Consider the following 27,137-nt stretch of genomic DNA (forward strand, 5'->3'; position numbering starts at 1 on the left):
GATATATGAGTTCCCCAATGATTTAAAATGGGAATAAGGCAACCTTATGCATATTTATTTCACATATAAGTTAAACTTCCCTACAGCGGATAATGCAACCTATAGTGGATAATCATTAATTAAGAGCACAAAAAAAGAAAAAAAAATTGTATTTTTATTTATTAACACATGTCGTGTCTTAACTATTAATTGACATTAATTATCTTACATAATTATAATATTGTTAATTAATTATTAAGTACTGCAGGTTGCACTTTCCACTGTAGGGAGCTTTCCTCTACATAGACAATTTCGAACATTTTTAGATGAAAATCAAAATATTCGGAGGATAAAAACTTTAATTATGAATCGCAGTAAAATTTTACACTACCACAATAAAATATTTGGTCTTATTCAAATTTTGTTATTCCATATTAATTAAAAGCACAAACCTAATATTTTCAGAATGCGCCTCTCGGGTGATTTTTATTTCCATTTTGAAATATTCCGGGAATAACAGATAACCACATTCAATAAAAAAAATATTTAAAAAAAAATGTTAACCAATATTTATCACATGATTTTATGAAAATTTCGTTTTTTTTTTAAATAAATACAAAAATCGACTTTTTTCATCAAGCGCCCAGTGGATTATTTTTCTTTTTTTTCTTTAAACGTTCTTGAGATACCATATTGCCATAGGCAATAAAAAAATCTTATTTATTTGGAACTTTCCTTTAAACTTAGTTCAGCTTCACCTGTGTTGAAATAAATTTATTTTTAGAAAACTAAAGAAGTTAACTGCTTGGTTTTTATTTTAGGAAGCTGCACAACAACAATACAACTATTTAACGCAATATGAGAGAAACATAACAATTGAGGCCATCAGTGGGATGGACACTTCCCATTACAGATTAAAAATAAAACAACTCGAAAAACCAGGAGACGCCATGTTAAACGAGGAAGATTGGGAAAATGTGAGTTTTCTATTGCTTCCCGAATTATTGCATTTCAATGATGATTAGAATAAAGGGTTTTAATTTCAGTTTATCCACTTTGCTGGAACTGCAGAGTTGATGAGAAGCTATCCAGAAGATTCGAGGGCTACATCTCGAGAGGGTATGCTTTTATATTGCTTTAAACAGAAGCTTACAATTTTTAATTAATTAATTGAAATACTGTTTCAACAAATAATTTTAAATATTTATTAATTTAGGAATGGAGCACTTATTGTCGCAAAGTAAAGAAGCAAATGAAAAATTGAGCCTCTGGTCTAGTTGGCACAATCAATTGGCACATCTGCAAACCAATTTTTCACAAATTCTGCCTCTTGTGAAGGAAGCTGCCAAATTAAATGGTACTTTCTTTTTACTTATGACTCAGTTATTTCTTGTATAGACTTAACAGCACAAAATGCTGTCAATACAGGGGAAATAGGGTTATTTTTCCCGAAAATGGGGGAAGAAATTCTTCTAAACGAAGTCAAAGAACAAAAATGAATTTTAAAACAGGAAAGTTTTTCTACCAAAAAAGATGAATTTTTAATGCAAAAAAATTGATTTTCAACAAACTAGTTAAGTTTTCAAGGTAAAAAGTCAAATGCTTTAGAAAACAGTTGACTTCTAAACCCAAAAAGATTAATTTTAAACAAGAAAATTGATGCTAAATCAAGAAAGATGAATTTTCTACCAAGTAGTTGAACTTTCAACCAAAAATTAATTTTTAAAGGAAAAAAGTTAAAATTTCAAACAAAGATACAATTTGTCAAACAAATAGTTGAATTTTCACCTGTAAAAGATAAATTCTGGACTAAAAATGGAATATTAGAATTTTTTGTTTTGAAATATAATTTTCAATGAAAAAAAAAAACAACAAAAAAACGTATTTACAACCAGTTGAATTCAATCATAAAGGTGAAATTTTAACGAATTGTGAACAAGATACATGCATTTTTGACCAAATAGTTGAATTTTCTACTTATAAAATATAAATTTCCAGCCAAAAATTGAAAGTTAAATTTTCAGATAAAAAATATTAATTTTTTGTCAAAAAAGAAACCAAATTTTCAAGAGAATAGTTAAATTTTCTGCCAAGAAGAGGAATTTTCAACAAAATATATCAATTTTTAACCAAATAGTTGAATTTTCAACTTATAAAGGATAAATTTTCAACAAAAAATGGAATGACCTACAAATTAATTTTCAATTAAAACAATGATCTTTAACTTGAATAGTTTAATTTTCATCAAGAAAGATGATTTTTCCACCAGGAAAATCTATTTTCTAATAAAAAGACGAATTTTGAACCAAATAATTTAACTTTCTACCAAACTGGTAAATTTTGAAGCCAGGAAGGCGACTTTTTTACATAACAGTTACATTTTCATCCTAAAAATATAATTTTTTAACAAGAAAATTAATTTATAATCAAATAGTTGAATTTCAGACTAAAATTGTGAATCTTTAGCTTAAACATTAATTTCTTTACAAAGTAATTATAATTCGAACCAAATCAAAACATAATAATTTTTAACCAAGCTATTGCATTTTTAACCAAAAAGAATTCATTTTGAACCAAGAAGACTGATTTTCTACTTTAAAAAAATCAATTTTGAACCAAATACAAGAATTTTCAACCAAAAATGGAACAGTTATATTGTCAAATGAAAAAATTAATTTTTAACTAAAAAATAAAACGAACTGCGGAGAAAATAGTTAAAGTTTTCGACCAAGAAGACGAATTTTCAAGAAAATACATGAATGTTCAAACAAATAGTTAAATTTTCAACTAAGAAAGACAAATTTGCTACCAAAAGTGGAAATGGTAAATTTTCAGTAAAACAATTAATATTCAACCAAAGTGACGAACTTTCAACTAAAATGATGAATCTTTAACTGGAATAGTTGAATTTCAACTAAATAATTATTTTTTAACTAAAACGATGATCTTTAACTAGAATAGTTGAATTTTCATCCAAAAAGATGATTTTTCTACGAAGGAAATTAATTTTGTACCAAAAAGACGAATTTTGAACCAAATGGTTACATTTTTTATAAAATTGGAAAAATTTGAAACCAGGAAGACGAATTTTCTACAAAAAAGTTGAATTTTAAAGTAAAATTATGAATGTTCAACATAAAAATTAATTTTTAACTAAACCGATGGATCTTTAACTGTAATAATTTAATTTTCATCCAAAAATGATTTTTCCGCCAAGAAAATCAATTTTCTAATAAAAAGACGAATTTTGAACCAAACATTTTCATTTCTTACCAAACTGGTGAATTTTGAAGTCAGGAGACGAATTTTCTACATAACAGTTGCATTTTCACCCCAAAAATATAATTTTTCAACAAGAAAATCAATTTATAATCAAATAGTTGAATTTTAGATTACAATTATGAATCTTTAACCTAACAATTTTTTACAAAGTACAAATCAAAACAGAGTAAATTTTAACCAAACTATTGTATTTTTAACCACAAACGATTCATTTCGAACCAAGAAAATTAATTTTCTATTTCAAAAAGAGAAATTTTCCACCAAATAGAATAATTTTTAACTAGAAAAGATCAAATTTCTATTAAAAATATCTATTTTTAACCAGAAATAGAACACTTATATGTTCAGTTAAGAAACTTTTTTTTTATTCGTGTAAAAATTCCAAATGTTTAGTTAAAAATTAATCTCTCAGTTAAAAATTAACTTTTTGGTTAAAAATTTACATTTTTTGATGAAAAATTAAACTACTTTGTAGAAAATTCAACAGTTTGGTAAAAAATTGAGCTATTTGGTCGAATGTTTAATTGTGTTGCTAAACATTCATTTAAGTTTAGTTTGGAAATTTATCTTTTCGAGGTGAAAATTCAACTATTTGATTACAATTATTGTTCTTGATCAAGAATTTATATTTTTGCTTGAAAATTAATTTTTTGGTTAAAAATTTAAATATTTCACTTTTAGTTAAAGTTTTATATTTTTATTTAAAAAGAATAGTCAAAAATGTAACTATTTTATTGTAATTCCGTTTGTAGAAAATTAACCTACTGGGTTTAAATTTGTTCTTTTTAATTGAAACTCAATTCCTTTCGTTGAAAATGTAACTATTTTGTTAAAAATTCTTCTTTTTCTTTGTTAAAAATTAATTTTTTTAACTGAAAATTTAACTACTTATTTCATTTTTAGTTGAGAATTTAACTTTTTTAAATTGAAAATTAACTTCTTGGCTTCAAAACTAATTTTTCAAATTAAAAATGTAACTATTCCATGTTTTTGTTGATAATTGATCTTTTTACGTTGAAAATTCATGTTTTTTTTCATTCTTATTTTTTGGTAGAAAATTAATCTTTTTGGCCGAAAATTCAACTACTTGGTTGAAAGTTATATTGATTTGCTAATCATTTATCTTTTTGTTTTGAAATGTAACTATTTTGTTGAAGAATCATTGTTTTTGGTTGAATTAATTTTGGTTAAAAATATTTTTGAATGAAAATAAAAATGTTTTTTGGATAAAATTTCAACTAATACATTTTTTGTTGCAAAATTCATCTTTTTAGGTTTGAAAATTCAACTCCTTGGTTGAAAGTTGAACTATTTCCTTAAAAATGCATTTCTTTAGTTGAAGATTAATAATTTTGATTTTTTTAAATCATCTCTTTGGTTGAAAATTGACGTATTTAGTGATAATTTCTGTGGATAATATTTTTTTTTAACTGAAAATTTAACTATTCTTAATTAGAAATTCCAGTATTTGGTTAAAAATGTATGTATTTTATGGAAAATTAATCTTCTTTTATTCATTTTTTTTTAGTTGAAAATTCGACGAATTGGTTTAAATTCGAACTATACTTTTATCATTTACAAAAAATAGTAAGATTTTACAAATCTCCTCCAAAATCTCGTACGATAGGAGTGGGGGGTAGTTTAAAATTTCTGAAAAAACTTCACCAAATCAATAGTTTATTATTTTAACAATTTAGTTCAATTTTCAACCTAACATACGAATTTTCAACAAAATAGTTAAACTCTTAAACAAATCAGATTTTGAGAAAATCATGTAATTTGGCGTGGCGGGAAATGCATCGCATTTTCTATGAATATTCAACCAGTTTCTTTTTTAACCAAAAAATATGGATTTTCAATCCATAGGACAAATTTTCTATCCAAAAAAGACGATTGTTCAAATAAACAGCTAAATTTTTGATCAAAATTATGCATTTTCCTTTTTAACAAAGTAGTTAAATGTTTAACAATATAATTATATTTTTAACAAAATAGTAGAATTTGTAACCAGGCGAGATAAATTCTGAACAAAAAATATAATAGCAGAATTTTTAACCAAAATTAATGAACTTTTAACCAACAATAGTTGGATTTCCTTATACTTTTCTATTAGTTCAGTTCACATTTGAGGGAAAACAGGAAAAAAAGGAAAAAAGGTGAAGTTTCTTGAAAACAGCGAAAAAAAGTATTCCCTTAAAAGGGGAAATATGAGAAAGAGTGTGAAGTCTGTGTTTATAATTTAATCCATCCCTATTTATTATTTTAGGAGAGAATGATCCTCAGGCTTACTGGGAAATGTTATCTGACTATCCAGAAGGTTACACAAATTTAAAATCTTTATGGGACGAAATTTCTGCTTTACACAAGAAGCTCGTAAATTTTATTGCTCTTCGTTTGGCTACGAAGTATAAAATTCCCTTGAATAATACTGTTCCAGCACATTTATTGGGTAAGTATATCACCCAAAAGAATTTTGTATTTGTATATTTAGAATAAATCACAAAATAAATAAAATTCTCTTTCCAAAAGGCTCGCTGCAAGGCAAAGAATGGACCAACTTAATAGCTGATGTAATAGAACATACTGATACAATTTTCGAAATAAAGGAATATATGTGGGAAAAGGTAGGTTCTTTTACCAAGATATATTTAAAATGATTAAAAATTGGAAATTATAAAATTCGGAAATGTTTCAGAACTTAATAGGAAGTAATTTGTACAAAGAAGCATCGAAACTGGGTATGGCAATGATGAAGCAAGCTCCAGAGGCTGATTTTTGGGAGAATAGTGAGTTCAACAAAACGTGCCCATCACGCCTGATTAATTCTTGCAAAGAGGGGAAAATGAGGTTAGTAGATTGTTAAACATTTTTAGTGAACTTTTCTTTAATTTCTCATTAATTAAGAGATGAAATTTTTATATTCCAGAGTCTTTTCCTGTTATGAAGCCTCGATATCTAATTACATAGCAGCCCATAAAAATGTTGGAAAATTGTTGTTCAACCAATTGACAGTAAGACGAGGCTATCCCATTTTAGAAGTTTCCAATCGATACTCTGGTGCGAATTACTTATTATCAGTTCTAACTTAGAAAATATTCCTTTTAGGGGTCGTGCAAAAATTATTTAAAGTTTTTGTCTGCAATTTGAAACTACCCACCCCATCCCTTTTGTTAGGATATATAAGTTTTGCCCCCCCCCCCTCCTATCGTACGCGATTTTGGAGATTTTTAAGATCTTACTGTTTCTTATAAATGAAGAAAGTGTAGTTCGAATTTCAACCAAGCCGTCGAATTTTCAACTCAAAAAAAAGATGAATAAAAGAAGATTAATTCTCGATAAAATTTTACATACATTTTTAACCAACTACTCGAATATCTAACGAAAAAGATAAATTTCCTGCGACAAAATCGAAACTCCAATCAAATACATAAATTTAAGTTTACATGTGAAAAAAATTAATTTTCAATAAAAAAAAACACATTTTCACAAAAAAGTTTACATTTATACCAAATTGTTTAAGTGATGAATTTTCAAAAAAAAAAAATTATTTTCAACCAAACAGCGGAATTTTCAAGCGAATAATTAAATGTTCAGTTAAAAAATTATTATCCAAAACAGTTATCACTAAATAGTTCACTTTTCAACCAAAGAGATGATTTTTTTAAACTAAAATTATTAATCTTCAACTAAAGAAATGCATTTTTAAGAAAGTAGTTCAACTTTCAACCAAGAAGTTAAATTTTCAAACCTAAAAAGATTAATTTTCAACAAAAAATGTATTACTTGATGTTTTAACAAGAAAATATTTTTATATCTTTTATTTAAAATATTTGTAACCAAAATTAATTCAACCAAAAACAACGATTTTTCAACAAAATAGTTAAATTTCCAAACAAAAAGATAAGTGTTTAGCACATCAGTCCAAATTTCAACATATATTTTACCGAAAAATATAAATACTTAACAAAATGCATTAATTTTTAATAACATAGTTGAATTTGCAACAAAAAATATAAATTTACAATAAAAAATGGAATGGTCACATTTTCAGATAAAATATTAATTTGTAACAAAAGAAAACAAATTTTTTAACAAAATAGATAAATTTTTTATCGAAAAAATTAATTTTTTCCAAAAAAATAAGAATAACAGAAAAGCATGAATTTGCAACGTAAAAATATCAATTTTCAACAAAAACATGGAATAGTTACATTTTTAATTGAAAAAATAGTTTTGAAGTGAAGGATTTAATTTTCAACTAAAAAAAAGTTAAATTTTCAACTAGCAATGAAATAAGTAGTTAAATTTTCAGTTAAAAAAAATTAATTTCTAACAAAGAAAAAGAAGAATTTTTATCAAAATAGTTACATTTTCAACGAAAGGAATGGAGTTTCAACCAAAAAGAACAAATTTTAACCCAATAGGTTAATTTTCTACAAGCAAAATTTTAATAAAACAGTTACATTTTCAACTATTCTTTTCAAATAAAAAATATAAAACTTTAACCAAAAGTTGAATATTTAAATTTTTAACCAAAAAATTAATTTTCAAGCAAAAATATAAATTCTTGATCAAGAACAATATTTTTAATCAAATAGTTCAATTATCAACTCAAAAAGAGAAATTTACAACATAAAGTTAAATAGTTAAATTTTTAGTTCAAAAATTAGTTTTCGATCAAAGAAATTAATTTTTTTTTGACAGATGAATCACGAACTAAAAAAATGAACGTTTAACAACATAATTCAACATTCGACCAAATAGCTCAATTTTTTACCAAACTGTTGTGTTTTCTACAAAGTAATTTAATTTTCAATCCAAAAATGTAAATTTTTAACAAAAAAGTTCATTTTTAACCGAAAGAGATGAATTTTTAACTAGTCATTTTGAATTTTTAACCAAATAAACAAAATAACCAATTAGAATTTTATTTTTAACTAAAAAACTGTTGAATTCAATGAAAAAGATGAATGTTCAACAAATTAGTTGAAACCTCAGCCAAAAAATAAATTTTTTATTTGTAAAGAAAAACAATTTCAACGAAATTTTAAAATTTTGCAACTAAAAATTCATTAGTAGACTTTTTAACCAAATAAAATGAACTTTCAACCCTAAATAGTTGGATTTTGTCTTTGGGTTCTATTAATTCAGTTTCGTATTTAAGTGAAAAACTGAACACAAATGAGAAAGACTGTGAAGCCTGTCACGAATAAATAGGACGAAATACGAAAATAGGATACGAAAGTATAATAGTTTAAATACATTGAAATACATTTTTAATTATCTTAAAATATTATGTTAGAAAACTAGAAATTTCGCTCAAAAAATAAAGTAAACTTGTCCTTGCATCCCTTTTGATTTTGGACCCTGAAGAAATTATAAATAATCTACCTTTGTAAAGCTGAATATCTATTGTTATTAACACATTTTATTTAGATAGCCTAATTTTATTTAAGGTTTTACGTTTATTTACTCATTAGAATTTATATTTTACATTTACGTTCGTTCCATAAGTTTATAAAAGCTTAGGAGAATTTGGGGGGATCAAAGCAAATTTTAAGATACCTTAAATGGAGGGAGGGGGTGTCAGATTTCCCAAAAATACCTTACATAATCATGTTTATTAATTTATTCTTATTTTTATTTATTCTTAGTTCATGAACTTATGATTATTACAAACACCTATTTACAATAAAATCTGTTTAACTTTTGTTTTGAGTGCTTTCCAGACTTTAAAATATCTTACGTAAGAAGTGGTTTTGATCCCCCCCCCCCTCTCTATGAGACAGCATAAAAAATTGTTATCTACCCACCTCATCACCCAAATAATTTTACTTAATTTATGCACGGTTCCCTACTATGTTTTAATAAATTTATTTTTTACCAGTTTTAGAGGAAAGCTTTGCTGAGTATTTTGGTCTGATGGCCATGAGTCCAGCATGGTTGGGTTCAGTTGGATTGGTACAGAGAGAGAAGTGGGAATCAGATGATGCGTTCAAAGAAAAAATTAGATTAGTATCAGTAATGATTTCTGCCCTCGATATTTTGCCCCGACTGGCATATTATATTTCCGCTGATTTGTGGAGATTAAATGTTTTAAAGAAGGAAATAACTGATCCAAAAGAATTGACTGAATCTTGGTGGAAGCACAGGTACTTTTATAATTCGAATATCAAAGAAATTGAAAGAATATTTAATCCCTTCTAAAATTTTAACTAATTTCGTTCATTTGTTTTCAAGATTACAATACGAGGCTGTGACATCTATCTCTCAAGAAATCCCATCATATTTAGATGATGATCTTATCACAAGAAACCGACCCTACATTTCGTAAGTTTTAATTTTGAAATTAAAATTGAAACGGTTCGGATTCGTATAATTTTCAACCTTCCGTAGTATAATTTTTGAATGCCCCTTTAGAATGATTCAGCGTTAAAGGCTTATAATTTAACATTTTTCAATTTAGAATGGTTGTTTTCCGTAACAATAATTTAAAATTCTATATCAATGTAGTTTTTAATTTCAAGTTGTCAAATTTTGATAGCTTCAAATTAAAAATTATTTAAATTGAAAAGTATTAATTTTTTAACGTTTTTAATTAGAAATAAAACAATTTCAATTCCTTTGACTTCTAAAATGAGCATGCTTGCAAAATTCTAATATGAAATAATGATTAATTGGGAATATTTTCAAATTGTTCTATTTTCGAAATTTATGCTAGAATCATTGAATTTCGAGATAATTCATTTCAAAATATTTTCAGTTATATATATATATATGATACAATTTCAACTCCTTCCTCATGAAATAGTCCAATTTTCCAAATATTAGTCTGAAATTTTTAAATTTTGAAAACTTCTGATTAACAATGTTCAAATTTCCAATTCAATTTAATTTTAAACGCTTTCAGTTGGAAATAATAAAAGTATAATATCAATTAAAATGAGAATGAAAAAATGTTGTCCTTATTATTAAAATATTGTTAAAAAGCCTTTTAATCTTGGAAATCCTTTCAATCTTATAAAATCCATTTTGACACACTTTGAAATTGTATAAATTCACTCCAAATATTCACAATCCGTTGAAATCAAATGAAGTCCTTGAAATCCCTTAAAATCAGGAAAATGCTCGGGAAACGGTTAAATTCCGTTAAATTTCTTTTAAAATCTCGTAGAATCTTTTAAAATAGCCTAAAAACTTAAAGGCCTAATCAAATTCTTTCAATTATTTTGAAATACTTTAAAACCGCATGAAATTTAATTGTATTCCTTAAAATCATTGGAAATTTCATCAAAATTTCATCTTAAAATTTTCTTGGAATCCTTGGAAATACTTTTAAATATTACAAATCCTTTGAAACATCTTTAAATTTTGTAAATCCTTAAAACTCCTTGGAATCTTTTAAAATACCATAAAATCTTAAAAATTCTCTGAAATTCCTTCAAATTATAGAAATATATTGGAAATTCCTTAGAACTTTTGAAATCACTTAAAAATTTCTGGGAATCCTTTAAAATACTATAAAATATGTCACATTCTTTAACATTTTTTAAAGTCCTTGAAATTTTGTTAAGCCCCTGAAAATTCCTTGAAATCTTTTAAAATAATCATTCGAAATTAATCGAGAATCCTTCAATTCTTGTGAATGAATGCTTTAAAATTAATAAAAACATTATAAAATCCATTAAAATGTCGTGAAATTACATGGAACCTGATGATATTCGTTGAAATCCCTTTAAATATTTAAATAACTACGAAATGTTTAAAGATCATAAAATTACTGCAATCCTCGAAAATTTGATCAAATCCTTTAAAATAGTCTAAAATTTTCGAAATCCTCTAGAATCCTTTAAAATCTTTCGAAATTCAGATAAATTCATTAATCTCGCATATTAACCGAAATATTTGAAATAATCTTCAAATCTTTAAAATCCTACAAAATCCTTTAATTCTTCGCAAATTTTTTGCAATTTATAAAAATATTATAAAATATTTAGAAAGTTTTTATATCTATTGAAATCCGTAAAAATAGCTTGAAATCTAATAAAAATCCTTTGACCCCACACTAAGGGTATAGTAACTAGCCTTTTGTCAAAAATTGTAAAAAAAACTCAGTACTTTCGAACCTGCAAAGCAAAAATTCGAAAAAAAAACTAAGAAAAATGGACAGTTTTTCGACAAGCACTTGTCAACGTTTCAATTTTGACATGCATTTTAATAGAAAAATGCTTATTTTATTGAAATTATTTGTTATCCAAAAACTCTTTGATAGATTTGTGTAAAAGTTTTACATCTTGTCAATCAGACTTATTGAAACAAAAGGTTAATATCCACGAACTAGAAAGATTAATGATTTTTTGTGTATTCAGCATGTTTTGGCATGCAAGTATAGAAGTCATTATTTTTTAGTAAAGAAAATCACTAGAGATTTTTTATCCAACTGCTACGGTTGGAAATCACTTTCAAATAAGTAGATGAAGCAAGCATAGAAAGAATATGTTTTCAAATTAATTCCAAGGCATCCCTTAAGGCCATGCGATACTTAGAAAATTGTCGATTTTACCAGTTTTAGGTTCCCCCGGCTTTTTTCTAAAATAATATATATTTTGTTTTAAGAATTTGGTAAATGATAGCGCACATGCTAACGGAAGTCCTCATACACTTTTTTTTGGGTTAATTCGAAAAAGTTTTAATTTAGCAAAGTGTGATTACTTTGCATAGCGCTTAGGAATTAGTATCGATTTTTTCAGTATTAGATTCTCCCGGCTTTTTTTCTAGGATAAGAAATATTTTGTCGTAAAAATCTGGGAAATGATAGCGAGCATGCTAACGGACGTTCCCGCACACTTTTTTTGTGCTCATTTAAAAAAATTTTGATTTTGTTAACAAAGTGTGTATATTTCGAGGTTATGTGTGTTAGAATTCTCCTGAGCGTTACTTCCAAACTACACAATATTTTTGGCCCAAAACTTTGGACTTACAAATAAACATAGTAACTAATCTCCCGGAACTAACCTTATTTGCAGGCAATTAAAAAAGTTTATTTCATCAATAATTTTCAAATTATCGGAAAGGCAGAGTGGAAAAACGACGTAACTTCAAAATAATGCATAAAATTTTTATTTAGCACAATAAATTTTTTTCGTTATTATCCCTCAAAAAAGAGTCCGGGGGCGTCCGTTATGATATTTTATAGCATCTCCAAAATTTAGTTTTTAAAAATTTTCATTTTTGTGGAAAAAAAAGCCGGGGGAACTTTACCCGATTAACCACACGACGAATGCCCTTAAACATGCCCTTAAGCATTGAAACCCGGAAAGTGGCATTCCATAATGAACAAAAACCCAAGGGATGTTTTTGATCGATAATAATAATGGTAGCAATGCAGTGAAACTCTTCTATAGCTCCGATTTTGGGGCTGACAGTGGGTAGGAACTAACTCATTATAGCTTTCTCCGCTTTTGTTTGTTCACGCCTGAGTGCTCGGCTGAGTGACAAACGTAAACCCCGCGCCGCTCCTGTTACATCTACCTGCGGCGCTTGTTTCAATTTTCGAAAAGGCTATTGAAGGGAGGGCTATTAAAGGGTTTCACTGTCATTGAAGTATATATACTCAAATTATGTAAGAACCTAAATAAATAAAAATAATAATAACTGGTTCAAATATGCACGAGCTTCCATTAATCAGTGCAAACTTGTTCTGACTTATTTCAACATGTACCATTTAGTTGCAAGGATTTTTTTACACGGGAAGTTCAAATATTCATAAAGTTCTTGTTCGAAAAGGAAGCAATATGACGAAATTGTCAGTGGAAATGTAAGTATAGTCTACTAAGTTTCAAATCATAATAATATTATTAATAATAATAATAATAATAATAATAACTTTAAAACGAGCTTGGTTTCAATGTTTAAGGGATGTTAAAACATCCCTTAAAATTAATTCAATGACATATTCTTGCTATGCTTGCTTCCTCTATTTATTTTAAAGTGATTTTAAACCGTAGTAGTTGGATACAAAATCTCTAGTGATTTTTACTCACTAAAAAATGATGATTTCTAACACTTGCATAGTTAACGTACGAAAACACTCACAAAACATGCTTTATACACAAAAAATCATTAATATTTTTAGTTCGTGGGTATGAACCTTTTGTTTCGGTAAGTCTGATTGGAAAAATGTGAAACTTTTAGCCAACTCTATCAAAGAGTTTTTGAAAAAAAAACATTTCACTAAAAGAAGCATTTTTCTATTAAAATACATGTAAAACTCGAAACTTTGACAAGTGTTTGTCGATAAACTGTCCATTTTTCTTACTTTTTTCTTTCAAATTTTCGCACAGCAGGTTCGAAAATAAAAAAAATAATGTTTTTCGAATTTTTCACGAAAAGCCATTTACTGTAAATTTGACGCGGGGTCCTTTGTTTAAATATTCTAAGATCTCTTGAAATATTTAATTATTATTATTATTACGCCATTAAGCCATTTCCCTTTCGGGGTAGGCGTGACTCACTCGGTGGAGAAGGAAGTAATGTGAGGAAAAGATATAAAATTTTGAGATTGGTCCAGAATTCTCGTGTTATTTATTTAAATAATACGTTCGTTCCGCTACACTGCTCCGGCCCAAATTGCTAATCAATCTCTCTAGCAATCACCCCAAGTGAAGATCCTCAGAAAATCGTTATGTAAGGTTCCCCACTTTGGTCCATTAGTGTCCAATGTGTTTTTTTTAGGCGTCATTCACTCTACTGACACTCTTTTTATTGACTATTTGCCGCCATAATTTTCTGTCTTGGCATACTTCTCTAGCTTCTTTTATGTCCATGCATTTTTTCATGCAGGCTCTCGTGTTTCGGTGGCTTCTTATGTTTCTTCTAAGTAGGGTCTCATTCACACATTCTAACCATTCTTTCCGCGGTCTACCTCTGGGCACGCTGCCATTTACTTTACCTTGATACACTTGTTTCGTTAGCCGTTCATTTGGCATTCTCTCAACATGTCCGAACCATCTTAACCGATTTCTTTCCCATGTGTCTATTAGCGTCTCTTCTGCACCACACTCTTTGAGAATTATCTCGTTACTCACTTTGTCCATCAGAGTTTTCCCGCGTATTATGCGCAAGAATCTCATGTCAATGGCATTCATTTTACTCTGATCTTTTTCTTGGTAGGTTCATGTCTTGCTACCGTATAGTAGAGTCGGTACAAATATACAGTTACGTATTGCCGTTTTAGCTTTATTTGATATATTTTTACTTCTGATCAGTTCAGGGGTACATAAGTAGGTAGATAAGGTAGGTAAAAGAATAGGGTCCACAGCTACCTGAACTTGAATTTTCAATAGATTTTCTATGAAAAATAATATACATTGCTAGGAATGTAACATAACGACCGCAACTCGTGTGAATGCAGCCCTCGAGTAGCAAGCTTCCCACTCTTTACAATCAGTGTGTTTCATCCCTTGTAATGCAGCATACTATTTTTGTAAGTCAACAAATGCACAGAAAACTTTTGTTCCTATTCTCGAACTTTTTTCTGTGATTTACCCTAAGTTAAATATTTGATCCGTACATGACCTTCCTGGCATAAACCCACTTTGGACTTCACAAATCTTTTCTTCTATTATTTTCATTACCCTAAGAATACGTATTTTTGAGTATATTTTACTTATGCCCTTATGGTACTTAATAAGCCACTGTCTCTGTAATTATTGCAATCGCTTTTATCTCCCTTTCTTTTGTATATTGGCACGATAATCGCTTTTTCCAATCGTCTGGGACGTCTCGCATCTCGAAACATAAATTTATCAATTCGCACAGTTTATGTGGTATGTTCTCGCCACCGTGTTTAAACATTTCATCGTTAATACAGTCTACCCCGGCAGCCTTACCGGTTTCCAAGCTCTTAATTATATCCCGAACCTCAGTGACACAGACTTTCTCAATTGAGTTTTCGATCGCATCGTGTTCAACATCGCAGTTGTGGTGTCCTATAGCTTCACCTCCGAATTGTTCCCTAAAATAGTATCTGAAAGCGTCTAGTATTAAATCCTTCAATGATTCCAAAAATTTGAAAATTCCTTTAAATAATTAAAACCCTCGAAAAATCTCTAGTTTCTCTTGAAATCTGTTAAAATCCTTTTCGATCTTTTAAATCCCTTGATAATCTTTTAAATCCTTGGAATAATGAAAAATCTTCCAAATTTTTTGAACTATTTAAAATAAATGAGTTGAAGGCCTTTTACGCAAGACTTTTACTTCAAGATATTTAAAGAAAAAAAACCTTAGCTTTTTTCATACAAGGAAAAAGATCCCTTAATACTTTAAATTCGGAAGAGTTCTGATGCTTTTAAATTTTTTGGTTCTGTTTTTGAGTATTTAATATGTAAAGTGAACGTTTTTTTAGGTATGAAAGTTTTAATTTTTACGACTTAGAAAAATTTTTGGTAACTCGGAAATGACCACATACTTGTTTCTGTATTTAGACGCAACCCTGAAATATTTATTTTGCGAATGCGTCAGCTAACAAGAAACTTATCGCGCGCATAACGCACGAATGATGACATCTATAGTTACAATTAATTTACATGTTCTTCTTGCAGAAAATTTGTCGGAACTCTTGTCGCTTTCCAGCTGTACGAGCATTTCACTGAAAGCATTCAAGTACAGTTCGATCCCATCAAGAGTAACAGCAACTTTGCGTAAGTTATCACTGCAAGTCTAAATTTTTTTTAATTAATCAAACTAATAATAATTATAATCTAAATACATCTTTACAGAAAAATCGCCATAAACTCGAGCCTGGATAACTGGATGGAAGTAGTAAAGAAATTCACTGACAACGAAATCGAGGAGGTCTCTGCGATTTCTCTGACGACCTTCTTTTCAGACTTGGAAAGTCTTACGGATAAAGCAAAATCTGATTTCCCAATACCAATACAGAGACAGACTGAATTTGAAAATCAGGAGGCAATATATCGTCAAAAAGCTCATACTCCGACTACAACTACTACAACGACGACGACTACAACCACAACAACTACAACTCACAGCCCAATCACTAAAAATGGAAGGAAAGCTGAATTACTCGTCGTTTCCAAAGCAGAGGAAGTTGCTTCCACAGAGGCTACGAAAGCTAAAATATACACCTTGAAAGTCCCTAAAACCATAACTACTGAAGAAACGGAACCAAAGCCTACAAACAAAGCAGTTTATGCAGTAGGGTCCGTTCTTGTAGCGGCAGTTCTAGTCTGCATTATTGCCATTTTTGGAAGGAGAAGATGCACCAAAACGCCAAAGAATAGGAGATATGTCTAACAGTAGCATCAAGTTTTTGAGATTTAATATTTATTTCCTGCGAAATGATCACAACAAAAGAGTAGTGATCCGATAGTACTTCCTTTCAATCAGAGAAGAAACAAAAAACAATATTCAAGTATCAGTCTGCTAATCTGCTTAAACAAAATCACAAGTAGAGCTGTCCTCGTTGAAAGAAAGAGTAAAGTAAACTACTTACTAAACTAAACGGGTAATAGCTCCATTATTCTACAAAAAAAATGTTGTGGTTCACCACCAGATCAGTGTCCTTTTGAAAATTCCTACGTCGTAAACTACGTGGAAAACTACTTAAGTTACTACATCGGAAACTACGAAGTAGTTGATGAAATTGCGTGTCTTAAAACAAAAATGTGGTGTAAATAGTTGTTTTTTTACTTATTAAAAAGAACCTTTAATTTCAGAAAGAGTTTCTACTAATCTGTAAACATAATCATCAAATTCATAAACGTAATCATTATCGAAACAGTTTTCTGAAAAATTAGTTAATTACTTCATTGCAAATAGTCGAAATAGAAAATTGTGCGTATTTGGAGGGAAATAGGAAACTTGTGAAAAAATAGAAAACTAGAAAAAATAGAAAAATAGAACTTCGAGTTCGTAGACCATGACGCGCTTCTGGCATGGCACACTAGATTAAACAGTTCTGCCGCTTAGTTTGTACTTTTGCTATATTCACTTCGGACCACTTATTTTAAATAATTCACTTTTCACTAAGTTATTTAGGTTATTTATGTACAAAACTCTGAGCGACAGCCTTGAAATCAAGAATGAATACTGCGCCATGGAGAATAGAGATAAAGAGAGCGAAGTAGTGTAACAGAAAATTAGCAGATTTTTTTTGTATAATAACAAATACAATTCATCCCGTGCGCGGCGCTAGTGTGGCCCATATAAATGGCCGTCGGCTATGTTGACATGTTGTCAAAAAACACATTAACGAAAATGGCGGTAATTTTTGCGTCTTATAAACTCTGCGATCGACATGTCAAATTATGGCGGCCATATTCCTCTCTTGTTTCGCGTTTTATTCGTTGAAGGAGAGCCCACAATAGGATTTGAGGAACCGACATAGCATTGACTTGACGTAGAATTGATATATCAGTAGCGTGGACGTGGTGCGCGCGCAAGTATTGCTCACTGTTTACTGCTATGCGTCGTTCCCGTTCCGCTATTCCAGAGAATCAAGGTGATTTTTTAACGACTCATTTTTTAATTTCTTGGATTTCATCGAAAAAATCAAAACGTGAGTCGACAATTTTAATCTTGATTCTCCGGAACAGCGGAGCGCGAACGACGCATAACAATAAACAGTTGGCAATATATGCGCGCGCATCGCGTCCACGTTATTGCTATGTCAATTCTACAAGGCTACGCCGGTTCATCAAATCCTATTGTGGACTCTCCTTGAATGGCCAAAATAATATGGCTGCAAATATAGTTAAAGATTTTAAAGGTCACTGTTCTTTTTTTAAGTTTTTGTTTGGAATAACCTAGTGAAAAGTGAATTTATTAAAATAATCACTACTTTTTCATTTGTCACAAGTTCCATCAAAATGAGTATAAATTTTAATTTTGAACAATTCAAATATTTGATAAACTAAACTTTGAGGAAATCTTAAATTTGAATAATATCTCAGTAAAGTGAAAACCAATTTATGCAGAAAACTAAATGGTTTTATGTATATTTCTGTGCCTTATTTATGTTTCTAAGAACTTTATTTCTGAAATTTGAAAACCTTTTTCAATAATAAACAAACTTTTTACAACAAACGTTTTACCACGTCCCGTCGTAGTAAAATACGTCAGGAACGGCGTCGTATTGGAAATGATGTAGTAACTACATCATTTCCAATCCTAATTCCAGAAGTACTTTACAATGTAGGAATTTTGAAAAGGATGATTCGAAAGCAGACAATTTGCCTGCTTCAGAGTAAGAAGGAGATGTTTCCACATGCCAAATGTGTTACGCTTTTAATCAAAGCGTTTTTTAAGATACCTCATTTTTTTAAAGTAAGGCTCAGTTTAACAAAGCACACCAAAAACAAAGTGACTATAGTGGAAGAAGCTTCAGCTAGAGCTTTTGTCAATCCAGTGACGATTTTGATATACATTCCTTTGTTAAAAATGAGAGTATCCAGTGTTTAGCTTATACACAGCATTCTGGGACGCTCTAATTTAAAATCCAAGGTTCGATTTTAATGTTTGGTCTCGATGACAGGGTTTTCTACTGATTAATTCGGAAGTTCGCCATTCGATTTGAAGAATGAGGACTTGGAAAAAAGAATAAAAACCGCTGGTTGGTTATCCTTGGCTGATTTGTAAATAAATAAGTTGCCAGTGGCGAATACAGTATTTCGAGCATACTGTTCGTTGTCTCGTGTATAATATCATGTTTTTTATTTAAAAGCGATAATACGAATTCAGAAAAATAATTTTTCAAAAGAAAAATGTCTTTAGAGTCTGTATTGTGAAATGGTGCTCAACCCATCACACAAATGATACGAATGAAAATTAGCAATTAAGAAACTTGTTTAATCGTCTCTAAACTTCGGCAGTTTAATTTCTTATACGAGCTCCTCGATTGCGAATAATAAAATAACTTGCCAAGCTAATTTCGATAATAAATTAGATAGCATCGATCGTGTGCAAGATGGGATTTTGATATAAGTTTTATGTAAAATTTTCTAGTGAAATGTAACTTGACTACTTATTGTAAGCCGACGTTTTTCGAGTCACGGTGCTGATCCGTGTGTTTTTGTAAATAGTTCATTAGCTCTCGTATTTAGAGGGTAGTATAGATTTACTATTTTTTTTGTGAGTAGATTTAGTGCTTGTAACGTAATATTTTTCTAGTGGTGTATTTGACAGTGCGAGTTCTGTGTATGGGATATTCATTGATCGTGAGTTCTGTAACTTTGTAAGATTTATATTTTTTATAAAATTATTTATTCTGTACCTCATATGAGAACAATAAAACTTCAAAGTGGTACCAAGAAACACAGTTTTTCTCTAATAGTTATTCAGAATTACACATAACCTAAACCGGTCGGGGGTACCCTTTGTCTCCTTACAATCTCGGGACTCACCAAAACATAAACAATCAGGGCCTTATGCATAATTTCTGTTGGATTTTCTTATTACATTTTTTTAAATTTCTGCTATTTTAATTTAATAATATCAAAATGAACGTGAAAATGTTGCTGCTCGAAAATAAAACTTTATAAAAGTACTACTTTTTAAGTATGTACGTACATGATCAGAGTGGCCATTTTAATCGAAGAAAAAAATTCCCGGTCATTTCTCGGTTTTTTCACGGTTCGCAAACAATTTCTCTTGGTAAATAAAATTAAAAAATTCGAACTCTCAGACTAAACATTTCTCCATTTAAAGTAATAAAAAATAAACTACAATCTAAAGAAATCAAAGTGAAACTCTTTATTTTTAACTTTTTAAACTAAAGTTGAAAAGTTGTTTAATTCAAAATTTTTATATTTGAATCCTGAATAATTTAAACGTATAAAATGGAAGGTACTAACACTTTTCAACATAAAACAAGTTCAAATGAAATGCAGATGAACAACCAAATTTAGAATTTTAAACTTTTATCAATTACAGAGTTCAAAAATTCAGATTCAATTCTAAAAAGCCTAAATCCACGTAATCATTTTCAATGCTCTAAATTAAAGAATCAATCAATGAAATTTAAAATGTTCTAAATTTTATTAATTTAAGCAATCTTAAGCTGGCAACATTGAAAATTGAAAGATTAAATTTTTTAACTGAACACTTCGTAAATTAGAAGTTCAATTACTATTATTTCAAGTAGTTTAGACATCCTTGACAAGCTTCAAAATGTTATTTTCAAATCTTGAGAAATCTAGAAGTTGTTTTAAATGTTGTCTAATTAAAAATTATTTTTGAAATTTGTGCAGAACTTCTTAATATTTTAATAAATAATAAATGTTAAATGATACATTTTTATCGCAAATTTTCAACGTCAAACGCATCTCATTTTTAATGGTTAAGGTCTTTCAGTCTGTATTTTTAAATTCTTTAAATTAAAATTGTCAGCTTAAAAATAAAAATCTAAAATGGAAAATTTTTAAATTAAAAGATTTTCGAATAACGTATTGTGAAGTGAATAGTATTATAATTGAAAATGACAACAATTCAACTCCTTATTTTATAAGCTGTTAAAATCGAACTTGGACCGATTTTTCTTCTAAAGATTTGTAAATTTCCCGGTCACAAAATAAATTCTTCAAAATAGTATGTTTTGAGGCACCTGATTTCACTTCATTTAAATGCGCTTTTTTTTATACACTCCTGTGTGTGGAGTTGCTCGATTGACTTATAGGCGCTACTCTCTCGCCCCCTTGGACCTCCTTGTCCACTATAACGGGAACTTTTCTTGCGGGACTGCAGTGTATTTAAGTTAAGACTAAATACGAAACATACCAAAATATTTTTTAAATTATAGGTTTAGTTTTTCATATTTTCAATTTCTACTAATTATTTGTACTGAATAATCTCTTTTTAATTATTAAAAATAAGAATGATAAAGAATTTTCGGCCTGATGGAAGCGCAATAAGAAAGTTTTCAATTTTTTAAGCTTGAGCTAGAATTTATAAATATTACTTGAACTGGATTATTGCCAAGGGAAATTTCGTATGTTATATAAATAATAATAGAGAATACATTTTTCAGCAAGGTTCCTTTACTAAACTGTGACAAATGAAGTAATTTATTTCTTTGAGCTATTCGGACGGACATAAAATCGATACACGAGAAAGCCTACCCTCGATGAGAACGGAAGAAAGAAGTTTCAGGTGTTTAGCCTAAACAGATTTTTTCCTCATTTTTTCAATAACAGGCTCACAATATTCACGATTTTTGTAACATCACGTGAGACATGCAATCGTATATTTAACTTCAATTTAAGAATTATATCGAATAGTGTGTCAATCAACCCTCTTGTTAAAAAATAAAAATACATAATAAAAGAAATATTTCGAAATAGAAATATAAAAAATTGAAGAAAAAAATCCTTTTGATAATTTAAGAAGAATCGATAATGAATCAAAATTATAGTGGAAAAATATTACAAAAGTATTGTAAACAAATTGAAGAACCGACGTTTATTAAAACTGATTGTACGAGTTTTTAAATTGTTTTTTAAAGCGACTTTACGAAGAAAAAATGACTCGAAGTTATTGCTTTAATTTAAATCCAAAACTTAAAGAATTGAAAATTTTTAAATCTCTTGACATTCTTTGGAATCTTTAAAATAATTTAAAATCTTTAAAATCATTCGAAAATTGTTTAACTCCTTCATACCCCTTGAAAACATTGAAATGGATAGAAATCTCTTGAAATAAAATTTACTTTATGACCCAAATTTTTATAGAAATTTGTTAAGTTCCTTACAATCATTGGCATCTTTGAAAATCGTAAAAATCCATTAAAATAAGTAGAGGTCTTTGACATCTCTCAAAATCTATTAATTCTTTGGAGATAGAATAATAAAATCCTTTAAATCTTGTGGAATTTCTTGAAATACCTTAAAATCCCTTGAAATGTTGAGAATCACTAAAGGAATTCCTTCAAGTTTTATTTTCTAAATCTTTTTAAAATTCCTTAAATTTTTTAAAGAAATTTAGACGCTCCTCAGATTCAGGAAGCTTCACAATTTTTATATAGAATTTTATTGCTTTGAAGTTTGTACTCAATTGCACGTGTTTTAGATTTTGGATGATTTAGAAGATTTAAAATTAGGTGCTTTGAATTGTCTTCACTACAGAATCGCAATACTTTTTAAAGTTAAGATATTTATACTTTTTAAATTTAGTTTCCTGTTAAATTGAGGTCCCGGCTCAAAGAAGTCGCACTGCGCTCGAAATCGCATAAAAAATTGTTCAAAGGTCTGAATTTATGTACCTTGTGAAACTGACAAATTTAATATTTTTAAATAAAGTCTTGTAAATAATAATGAGACGGATAATTTTTCTATTTACCGGTTTTCCTATGATTAATGTTAATAATAAGAAATAAAAACTAAACAAATTTTACCCCCAAATTCAATAAATTTTTCAAATATAAATCGTTATAAGATGGCCAATATTCATTGAAATTGTTTGAAACTTAATGTATACATACAGTGTAGTTCACTGATGTGTAAACAGTGGCGTAGCCAGGATTTGACAAAAGGGGTGGTTTTCATGTCTGAACAGAAAGTGAGGTACTACTTACAGGGAAAAATTAGAGTAATATAGTAAGACATAAAATTTCTAAAGACCATATTTATTATTCTGTTATTCCTATTTAAACATTAAATTTTAAAATGTTTATTTAATATTGTACTCAGTCTAATAATAATAATATTAATAATAATAGTTCAATGTAGTATAGCATTATTTTATATTCCAATGTTTCTGATTATATAATAAATAATACAGGAATATTAACTACATTTGCTATTCGGCTGCTTCAGTGTAACATTTTTTTCTACAAAGAAATTTGATAGGCATTAAATGATCCAATATCATTGAAAAATACATTAGCATTTATATGAACATTTTCTGAATTTCGTCTATACTTCATGTTTAAACCAAATTTCAAACAATTTAAACAAGGATTGGCCAACTATCGATGATTTATATTTTTAAAACTTATTGAATTTAGGGGTGAACTTTGTTTGGTTTTTAATTTTTATTATTAAAAATTACCACAGGACAAAAAAAGGAATATAGAACAAATTTCGTCTCATTAATCTCTACAACACTATTTTTGAAAATATTAGATTTACGATTTTTAAACTGTTTATAAACTCAAACGTTTGACAATTATTTACGCGTTTTACAGCGCTGGACGAGTTCTTTGATCCATGGTCTCAATTATTGTTAACTTTTTCAATTGGTATATCATTACTTCAGCTATGCGTTATTGTACAATTTTCAATTATATAAATTTATTTTAAGCGTATATTTTAAATTCTAATAATTTCAAAATGCAGTTTTGAAAACTCAAATAATTATAAAATAAAAGAGTTTTTAGTTGATCAACTTTAAATATAAAATAATTTTTTTCTTAAACTTGAACTGTACTTTAAGTATTAATAGATGAACAATAATTTATTTTACATGACGATTCTGAAAACAGTAAAAATGAAAGCATTTATAGATTTTAGCGTTAAAAATAAAACTCTTTCAATTAAAAAGCCGTATTAGTTAAACAATATGCAAACGTCTGATTGAAACTTTTTAAACTATTTTCGATTTAAAAATAAGTTCAAATGAATAGATTTGTAATTAAACGCTTTAATTACATTTAAAATTCCATAAAAAATTGTTTCAGCTTAAAATATTCAATTTTTGACCCATTCAGTTTATAATTGTTTAATTACGAAAAACAACAATTATCTCCTTATTAGAAATATTTAGTTGTTCATTCAAAACGAGAAATTAAAAATCAAATATTCAAAACCAAGCAGTTATGAACTGAATTGTTTGAAATCGAAAGCCTTGAATCGTTAAAATTTCTAAGAACTAAATTCAAACTCTGAACGTTAGAATTTAAATTATTCTATTTTTTAAATTTTTAAGTAGAAGGGATTTGAAATTAATAAAAATAAAATGTAGATTTTTTAAGATTCGTAGGTAAGAAGAAAATTACATTTTTTCCTTGAAAAATTAATTTATTAATCTGGAAGCTTTTGAGGCAATTTTCTAATTTTGCAGGATTTTCTTTTAAATGTTAGAAAATTTTTTATTCATTTAAAAAATATGTAGAAGTTTTCAACAAATTTTTAAAATGATGTCAAGTTTAAAAATGAAAAAAAAACTAAAACAAAACTGAGATTTTTGAAAATTTTGACATAAAATTTTCAAGCAATTTAAGAACTTTAAAAAGTTTTGAGATAATACAAAGTTTCTGAATATTTTTGGGAAAATTTTATATTACTTATTATTAAATTTTATTTTATTATTAAATTATTTATTATTATTTTATATTATTTTAATTTTGTTGATGAAAATATAATTTTAAGAGGGTATTACAAAATATTTCTAAACAAAAACTGATTTTGATTTATAAAAATAAATTAAAGAATTATTGATTTGAAACTAATGTATATTAAAATAATTTAACTTCTAATTTAAAAAGTATTCTGTTGACAAAATTTTTATCTTTCAGTATTTCATGTTTCTTGCTTAAAATTGCTTAAAATTATATAGTTTTGAAATTTTACAAATTCATTAATTCATTCTTCAATTTCGAAAGTTTGAAATTCAAGAGTTCCACTTTGAAAGCATTAATTTACAATTCAGTTTTTATTAATTCAAATGAAATTTGTTTAGCTTTAAGAGCTCTATGGTTTGTTCCTTGAATCAAACGGACACATTGGATCCCGCAAAAAATTTATGTAAAAAAATTATAATTTAAACACAATTTTTATACATAAAGATGGATTGCAGTAGAAGGAAATGACAAATAAAGCAGAATTGACTTTTATTTATTTTAAATCGCCTGTTTGTATTTAATTTATTGCATGTGAAATATGGTTAATAATATAAGAAATAAAAAGTAAATAAGAAATTTATAAACCGTATTTTGAAGCTGTCATTCTTTTTATGTAAATAAATATTTAAAAGGTTATAACCATCAATTTGTGGAGCGTTCTAAAAATAAAACGAAATGTGTGAACCCCTTCTATTAATTTTTTGTTCGTTTGAAAAAAGAAACAAATAATTTTTCATTTCGATTTTTATAATGTTATATTTCTTTCTATTGTAATAATAAAATGCTAGAGATTCGAACATTGTTATTTGCATACGCCAAAATCTGTAGCGTAGATACAGAACAAGTTTCTAGGCCCATTTCCTTATTTTTGTCGAAGTTATATTGCATAAAAGTTTGAACAAAACAGAAATGTGTTTGGCACTTCCAATACATTTTTCTTTTCATTCGAAACTTCAAATAATAATTTTTTCCCTATTTCGTAACCATTTGATGGCATTTTTTATGAAATTTTTACATTTTATTTTTTATGTATTAGGGTTGTTACAAAATTTCAATTTCAAGATTGCAGGCTTTTTCCATTTCTTGATCTAAAAGATTTTTTTTAAATGTTATACCTTCACATTTATGATTCTTCCTTTCCAGCAAAATATAAAACTTTTAGGGGAAGAAAAAAATATTATCCTCAACGAAGAACAATTACGTGAAGTGAAACTATTTAAACTTTTATTTGAAATATTTTTAAAGATAATAAAATAATTTTCCAAAATATGAAACTTTATTCAAATTAAAATTGATTTTCGATTATTAAAATCCAATTCAATGGAATTCAATTGTAAATCCAAAAGTCAAAGAATTGACATTTTTTAAATCTCTTGACATTCTTTAGAATCTTTCAAATAATTCAATATCTTTTAAATTATTTAAAAGTATTTTAATTCCTTCATATCCCTTGAAACCGTTGAAATCGATAGAAATCTCTGCAAATAAAATTTATTTTATAACCCAAATTTTTATAGAAATTTGTCCAGTTTCTTACAATCAATGGCATCTTTCAAAATCGTAAAAATCCATTTAAATAAGTAGAAGTCTTTGAAATCTCTCGAAATCTATTAAATGTTTTGAAAGACAGTTATACAATCCTTTAAATCTTGTGAAATTTCTTGAAATATTTTAAGATCCCTTGAAATGTTCAAAATCGCTAAATGAATTCCTTGAAATTTAATTTAATTTTCAAAATCTTTTTAAAATTCCTTAGATTTTTCAATACTTTGGGATTTAGAATTCAGTAGCCCATTGAATTGGATTTTAATAATTGGAAATCAGTTTTAATCTGAATAAAGTTTCATATTTTGGAAAATTATTTTATTATCTTTACAAATATTTAAAATAAAAGTTTAAGTATTTTAACTTTACGTAATTTTTCTTCGTTGAGGATATTATTTTTTTCTTCCCCTAAAAGCTTGAGATTTTTCTGGAAAGGGACAATCATAAATGTGAAGGTATGTAATTTTTTTTAAATTTTCTAGATCAAGAAATGGAAAAAGCCTGAAATTTTGAAATTGAATATTTGTAACAACCCTAATATATAAGAAATGAACTATAAAAATTTCATAAAAAATGCCATCAAGCGGTAACGAAATAGGAAAAAAATTATTATTTGAAGTTTCGAATTAAAAGAAAAATGTATTGGAATTTCTAAATGCATTACTTTTTTGTTCAAACTTTTATGCAATAAAACGCAATATAACATTGTTTTATAAATTATCCGGAAAGATGTTCTCTATCACCGCTACAAATTTTGGCGTTTGCAAATAACAATGTTAAAATCTTTAGCATTTTATTATTACAATTGAAAAAACTAAAACATTGTAAAAATCGAAATTAAAAATGATTTTTTTCTTTTTTCAAATGAACAAAAAATTAATAGAAAGGGTTCACACATTACGTCTTATTTTAGAAAGCTTCTCAAGTTGAGAGTCATAACCTTTTGAATATTCATTTACATAAAACGAATGACAGC

General features: G+C 27.8%; 1 protein-coding gene across 1 annotated transcript in view; it reads left to right on the forward strand.

Annotated features, from left to right (window-relative positions):
* LOC117177853 (angiotensin-converting enzyme-like) overlaps positions 1 to 19,596 on the forward strand; it is a 49,727-nt gene extending 30,131 nt beyond the window's left edge. Inside the window, exons 3-13 of the mRNA XM_033368872.1 lie at positions 801 to 956; positions 1,026 to 1,098; positions 1,196 to 1,336; positions 5,528 to 5,710; positions 5,791 to 5,885; positions 5,957 to 6,108; positions 6,188 to 6,318; positions 9,149 to 9,413; positions 9,502 to 9,591; positions 15,864 to 15,962; positions 16,041 to 19,596. Of these exons, the coding sequence (XP_033224763.1) occupies positions 801 to 956; positions 1,026 to 1,098; positions 1,196 to 1,336; positions 5,528 to 5,710; positions 5,791 to 5,885; positions 5,957 to 6,108; positions 6,188 to 6,318; positions 9,149 to 9,413; positions 9,502 to 9,591; positions 15,864 to 15,962; positions 16,041 to 16,578 (1,923 nt within the window). The 3' untranslated portion in view covers positions 16,579 to 19,596. The remainder of the gene's footprint in view (positions 1 to 800; positions 957 to 1,025; positions 1,099 to 1,195; positions 1,337 to 5,527; positions 5,711 to 5,790; positions 5,886 to 5,956; positions 6,109 to 6,187; positions 6,319 to 9,148; positions 9,414 to 9,501; positions 9,592 to 15,863; positions 15,963 to 16,040) is intronic.
* The last annotated feature ends 7,541 nt before the right edge of the window (positions 19,597 to 27,137 follow it).

Source organism: Belonocnema kinseyi, chromosome 8 (genome assembly GCF_010883055.1).
Source record: "Belonocnema kinseyi isolate 2016_QV_RU_SX_M_011 chromosome 8, B_treatae_v1, whole genome shotgun sequence".
Taxonomy (NCBI): domain Eukaryota; kingdom Metazoa; phylum Arthropoda; class Insecta; order Hymenoptera; family Cynipidae; genus Belonocnema; species Belonocnema kinseyi.